Raw genomic sequence first — 7,500 nt, 5'->3', positions numbered from 1 at the left:
TTCCTTACAACACACAGAGTAGACTTATCTCTCCAGTGGATACCGGGACATTCAAATATCCCAGGAAATGACAATGCAGACAGACTAGCCAGACTCGGATCAACACTTTCCCAACCATCAATTCCAGTATCCTTAGACACACCGAAACAAATAATCAAAACAAATAAGAGAGAAGAATGGATGAACAGTTGGGCAATGACAACCACGGGTAGATGTATGTTTTCCCATATGACCACTCCTGTAAAGACTGATTGCCTAAATAAGCTCAGAAGACACCAGCAAAGCATCATATTTCATCTAAGAACACAACACATACCGCTCAACATCCATTTTAAGCATTACAAAAGACTAAAGACACATCCCCTTCCTGCCCCCTATGTCAACACTCCAGTGAAACAGTAACACACCACTTGCTTGAAGACGTCTTAAAGACCTGAGACTTCCCATCAAATCAACGAATCAATAACACACTCTATAGCCAACTGGAACAATTACAAAAGACTTCTAAGTCATGGTACAAGACCGAAGGGCTAGAGCACAGGTGGTCGCTGGTTCGGATAAGTAAATAAGAAAGATACAAAAACATTCAAGAATCAAGTATGAGAACACCTGATCACAAAAGCGTACGTTTACTGCCATCATACAAGCAGCAATTAAAACAACATAACCCTGTGGGGAATGAGATTAGCGGAAGAATAGCGTCCCTTGATTGGAAGGTCACCGGCGGAGAAGTTATTAGAGAGAGAACGTCAACATGGTTTTGCTTCTCTCGTCCTCGCTTCCGGTGAAAGTGGCATGAGACACTTCACCGAAAGCGAGGACGAGAGAGACGCGTGCGCAAAACCATGTTGACGTGCTCTCTGTAAGGTGGCGTCCAAACAAGGGACGCTACTCTTCCGCTAATCTCATTCCCTATAGAATTTTCAACTCGAAAGTGGTCAACGTATGATATAGCAAATGTGCAAAGTTGTTTAGACTGCACACAATGGGATGTACTGATGCCTACACAATCCACCATTGACGAGTGTTTAGACTGCACACAATGGGATGTACTGATGTCTTCAGAATCGACCATTAACGAATGTTTAGACTGTACACAATTGGATGTACTGATGCCTACACAATCCACCATTGACGAGTGTTTAGACTGTACACAATGGGATGTACTGATGCCTACAGAATCGAACATTGACGAGTGTTTTGACTGCACACAATGGGATGTACTGATGCCTACAGAATCGACCATTGACGAGTGTTTTGACTACACACAATGGGATGTACTGATGCCTTCAGAATCGACCATTGACGAGTGTTTAGACTGCACACAATGGGATGTACTGATGCCTTCAGAATCCACCATTGACGAGTGTTTAGACTGCACACAATGGGATGTACTGATGCCTACAGAATCGACCATTGACGAGTGTTTAGACTGTACACAATGGGATGTACTGATGCCTACAGAATCGACCATTGACGAGTGTTTTGACTGCACACAATGGGATGTACTGATGCCTACAGAATCGACCATTGACGAGTTTTTGACTCACACAATGGATGTACTGATGCCTTCAGAATCGACCATTGACGAGTGTTTAGACTGCACACAATGGATGTACTGATGCCTTCAGAATCCACCATTGACGAGTGTTTAGACTGCACACAATGGGATGTACTGATGCCTACAGAATCCACCATTGACGGGTGTTTTGACTGCACACAATGGGATGTACTGATTGCTTCACAATCCACCATTGACGAGTGTTTAGACTGTACACAATGGGATGTACTGATGCCTACAGAATCGACCATTGACGAGTGTTTAGACTGCACACAATGGAATGTACTGATGCCTTCAGAATCGACCGTTGACGAGTGTTTAGACTGCGCACAATGGGATGTACTGACGCCTTCAGAATAGACCATTGACGAGTGTTTAGACTGTACACAATGGGATGTACTGATGTCTTCAGAATCGACCATTGACGAGTGTTTAGACTGCACACAATGGGATGTACTGATGCCTACACAATCCACCATTGACGAGTGTTTAGACTGCACACAATGGGATGTACTGATGCCTTCAGAATCCACCATTGACGAGTGTTTAGACTGCACACAATGGGATGTACTGACGCCTTCAGAATCCACCATTGACGAGTGTTTAGACTGCACACATTGGGATGTACTGATGCCTTCAGAATCGACCATTGACGAGTGTTTAGACTGCACACATTGGGATGTACTGATGCCTTCAGAATCCACCATTGACGAGTGTTTAGACTGCACACAATGGGATGTACTGATGCCTTCAGAATCGACCATTGACGAGTGTTTAGACTGCACACATTGGGATGTACTGATGCCTTCAGAATCCGCCATTGACGAGTGTTTAGACTGCACACAATGGGATGTACTGATGCCTTCAGAATCCACCATTGACGAGTGTTTAGACTGCACACAATGGGATGTACTGATGCCTACAGAATCCACCATTGACGGGTGTTTAGACTGCACACAATGGGATGTACTGATGCCTACAAATCCACCATTGACGAGCGTTTTAGACTGCACACAATGGGATGTACTGATGCCTTCAGAATCCACCATTGACGAGTGTTTAGACTGCACACAATGGGATGTACTGAGCCTTCAGAATCCACCATTGACGAGTGTTTAGACTGCACACATGGGATGTACTGATGCCTACAGAATCGACCATTGACGAGTGTTTAGACTGCACACATATGGGATGTACTGATGCCTTCAGAATCCACCATTGACGAGTGTTTAGACTGCACACAATGGGATGTACTGATGCCTTCAGAATCGACCATTGACGAGTGTTTAGACTGCACACATTGGATGTACTGATGCCTTCAGAATCCACCATTAACGAGTGTTTAGACTGCACACAATGGGATGTACTGATGCCTTCAGAATCCGCCATTGACGAGTGTTTAGACTGCACACAAATGGGATGTACTGATGCCTACAGAATCCACCATTGACGGAGTTTTGACTGCACACAATGGGATGTACTGATTACTTCAAATCCACCATTGACGAAGTGTTTAGACTGCACACAATGGGATGTACTGATGCTACAGAATCGACCATTGACGAGTGTTTAGACTGTACACAATGGGATGTACTGATGCCTACAGTATCGACCATTGACGAGTGTTTAGACTGCACACAATGGGATGTACTGATGCCTACAGAATCGACCATTGACGAGTGTTTAGACTACACACAATGGGATGTACTGATGCCTTCAGAATCCACCATTGACGAGTGTTTAGACTGCACACAATGGATGTACTGATGCCTTCAGATCCGCCATTGACGAGTGTTTAGACTGCACACAATGGGATGTACTGATGCCTTCAGAATCCACCATTGACGAGTGTTTAGACTGCACACAATGGATGTACTGATGCCTACAGAATCCACCATTGACGGGTGTTTTGACTGCACACAATGGGATGTACTGATTACTTCACAATCCACCATTGACGAGTGTTTAGACTGCACACAATGGGATGTACTGATGCCTACACAATCCACCATTGACGAGTGTTTAGACTGCACACAATGGGATGTACTGATGCCTTCAGAATCCACCATTGACGAGTGTTTTGACTGCACACATTGGGATGTACTGATGCCTTCAGAATCCACCATTGACGAGTGTTTAGACTGTACACAATGGCATGTACTGATGCCTTCAGAGTCCACCATTAACGAGTGTTTAGACTGCACACATTGGGATGTACTGATGCCTTCAGAATCCACCATTAACGAGTGTTTAGACTGCACACAATGGCATGTACTGATGCCTTCAGAGTCCACCATTAACGAGTGTTTAGACTGCACACAATGGGATGTAGTGATGCCTTCAGAATCCACCATTGACGAGTGTTTAGACTGTACACAATGGGATGTACTGATGCCTACACAATCCACCATTGACGAGTGTTTAGACTGTACACAATGGGATGTACTGATGCCTTCAGAATCGACCATTGACGAGCGTTTAGACTGTACACAATGCGATGTACTGATGCCTTCAGAATCGACCATTGACGAGTGTTTAGACTGTACACAATGGCATGTACTGATGCCTTCAGAGTCCACCATTAACGAGTGTTTAGACTGCACACAATGGGATGTACTGATGCCTTCAGAATCCACCATTGACGAGTGTTTAGACTGTACACAATGGGATGTACTGATGCCTTCAGAATCCACCATTGACGAGTGTTTAGACTGCACACATTGGGATGTACTGATGCCTTCAGAATCCACCATTGACGAGTGTTTAGACTGCACACAATGGGATGTACTGATGCCTTCAGAATCGACCATTGACGAGTGTTTAGACTGCATACAATGGGATGTACTGATGCCTACAGAATCGACCATTGACGAGTGTTTAGACTGCACACAATGGGATGTACTGATGCCTTCAGAGTCCACCATTAACGAGTGTTTAGACTGCACACAATGGGATGTACTGATGCCTTCAGAATCCACCATTGACGAGTGTTTAGACTGCACACATTGGGATGTACTGATGCCTTCAGAATCGACCATTAACGAGTGTTTAGCCTGCATACATTGGGATGTACTGACGCCTACAGAATCCACCATTAACGAGTGGACACCAACGTGGTGACAGACTACACTACTTTTACTTTGTGTTGTGATCTCTGCTTAAAAATTACAACCAAAAAATAGAGCTTTTATTTAGCGCAATATCCACTAAACGTGCTCAAAGCGCTTTACAAGGGGTCCCTGGTCAACAGCAACATTTAACATTTAGGACGATACATGACGCCTGTTAGGCGATATTTCAATTTTTTTCGGTACTCATTTTACACCTGAGTACGGTGAGAGAATGTGAGTAAATATCTTTTTCCAAGGACTCAACTATGCGCCGAGCGAGGCTCGAACCCAGGACCTTCCGATCCGGAAGCGAGTTTCATACCACCAGTCCACATCGCCGCACAAAATCGTAAACGTAAAATTGTCAAGGCATATCCAGACAAGAAGCCTTGGATTAACAAAAGCCTGAACTATTTGATCACTGACTTTCTTATCCGAACCAGCGACTACCTGAGCTCTAGCCCTTCGTTCTTGCGCCATGACGTAGAGGTTAGACGTCTTTTGTAGTTGTTCCAGGTGACTATAAAGTGTGTTATTGATGCTTTGATTTGGTGGGAGGAATGTGCATCTCAGGTCTTCAAGAGGTTGACATTCAAGCAAGTGGTGTGTTACTGTTTCATTGGGGTGTTGACATAGGGGACAGGAAGGGGATGTGTCTTTTGTAATTTTGCTTAAATGGTTGTTGAGCGGTATGTGTTGTGTTCTTAGTTGAAAGATGATGCTTTGATGGTGTCTTCAGAGCTTATTTAGGCAAACAACTGGCTCACGTGACTGGTGATAAAATCAAACAAAGTGAAGTAGAGAAAAGTCTTTAAAAAGCGATCAAAGAAGAGAAATAAATCTCTTTAAAAGATAAAATAGAGGATAAAATAAGGAATTCGAATTCTGCTGAGGCCTGGAAAATGATCCGTCAAATGGGTGGTGTTGGAAGCATAAAGGGTCCCAAAACGATTATATTATTATTATTATTATTATTATTATTATTATTATTATTATTATTATTATTATATTATTATTATTATTATTATTATTACTATTATTATTATTATATCTCATCATCATCATCATCATCATCATCTATCATCATCATCATCGCCCGTCATTCATCATCATTCATCATCATTGTCGTCGTATCATCATCATCTATCTCATCATCATCATCATCATCATCATCATCATCATCATCATCATCACATCTCATCATCATTATCATCATCATCATCATCATCATCATCAACATCATCATCATCATCATCATCATCATCAACATCATCATCATCATCATCATCATTATCATCATCAATATCATCATCATCATCAACATCATCATCATCATCATCATCATCATCATCATCATCTTCCTCTAAATTCCATTCTATTCCATTTCCAGTTTATGGCAAAGGTGATAGCTCGAACGCTCAGCACACCAAACCTTATGCAATCCTCATCACGTTGTCAAGCATCGCTATGCTGGTTCTATACAGCATAGACTTCTGGTTGCCCTGCCTTCTTGCATAAGCTTCTTCCTTCCGTCAATGATTCACAATCACATCCAGTTAACTGCCGTACTATGAAAAGATACCTATTTAAAAATTTAGCCAGAAAACTCGTCCTTCAAATTAAATATAGATCGATTTAAACGACCCTTATCTTGACAAGAACTTTCAAACCTGGGAGTTTTAATCAAGACCTCGCGAGGTCCCAGGTTTTAGAATTTCTATCAAGATGAAGGTCATCTAAATCGATCGGATTTTGAAGGACGAGATGATTGACCCTATTTTGAAATACGTGTTTTTCCAGAGTACGGGAGATAACTGGTTAAATAAATGTCCTATAGGGAATGAGATTAGCGGAAGAGTAGCGTCCCTTGATTTGACGTCACCTTACAGAGAGAACGTCAAAATGGTTTTGCGCATGCGTCTCTCTCGTCCTCGCTTTCGGTGAAGTGGCTCATGCCGCACAACCAACATGACGCTCTCTCTCTAATAACTTTTCCGCTCGTGACTTCCAATCAAGGGACGCTACTCTTCCGCTAATCTCATTCCCTATTATTAAATGTATAGAGTTAGTTTGTTTTGTTTTTGTTTTTGTTTTGTTTTTTTTTGGGGGGGGTGATATTTTTTTGCTTGTAAATCATCTCTCCATTACGTTCTGATAGTTATTTATTTGGTTTTGAACATATCTTGTAAGCGAGTGTACTCGTGTTCAAGTTCAACGTCTTTATCTGCAAAAGGCGGATTGCCCATCACAGCAGATTTTATACAATTATGTCATGACTATCTCCATTATTGTGTTATTGAGTTGAAAGATAAATGTTTAATAGTTGACCAAATTTGTTGTTGTTGGTAATATCTAGGATTTCTGGTGGGAGAGTGTTCCATTCCTTGATTGATGTTTCTTGGGAAGAAAGTGATTTTATATTTGTTGGTTCTGTGTGTTGGGGTTGTGAGCTTACTGCTATGATAATTTCTTGTGGATGTACATACAGTGTTGTTTTTGTGAAATACTGTGGCAGAGTTACTGCTGTGTTGTTGGAATGTACCGTTCTGTGTAGATGTTGGAGGCGTTTTTCTTTCTGCATACCCTTGTATTTCCCTTTGCGAGATTATGTACTAGTGTCTGATTAGGACTTTTGGGTGATCTCAAACTATGAGCATTGACAGTGTGCACTTCTGTTCCCTATCTGAACCATTCCCCTTTGTCTAACATTTTCTCGTGTTCCCTTTCAATAATTATATCTTGACTGTTTTGACTAATCTATCTTTTTTTCTTTTTTTACTAGTGCTGAAATGACCTAAATATAATAACAATAATAATTAATAATATAAT

General features: G+C 41.8%; 1 protein-coding gene across 2 annotated transcripts in view; it reads left to right on the top strand.

Annotated features, from left to right (window-relative positions):
• The window catches only part of LOC144979279 (GLIPR1-like protein 1), a 25,318-nt gene that overhangs the window by 17,163 nt on the left and 655 nt on the right, over nucleotides 1–7,500 (top strand). The window contains exon 8 of one of the 2 annotated variants that reach the window (XM_078925896.1): nucleotides 6,062–7,474. The exons of the other annotated variant lie outside the window; for it this stretch is intronic. Coding sequence (XP_078782022.1) covers nucleotides 6,062–6,189 — 128 coding nt within the window. The 3' untranslated portion in view covers nucleotides 6,190–7,474. Of the gene's footprint in view, nucleotides 1–6,061; nucleotides 7,475–7,500 lie in introns of those variants that run through there. 2 annotated transcript variants of the gene reach the window in all.

Source organism: Berghia stephanieae, chromosome 9 (genome assembly GCF_034508935.2).
Source record: "Berghia stephanieae isolate SIO BIC M18660-M18661 chromosome 9, UCSD_Bste_1.3, whole genome shotgun sequence".
Taxonomy (NCBI): domain Eukaryota; kingdom Metazoa; phylum Mollusca; class Gastropoda; order Nudibranchia; family Aeolidiidae; genus Berghia; species Berghia stephanieae.
Note: the sequence above shows the minus strand (reverse complement) of the source record. Positions and strands in the feature narration are given on the sequence as shown.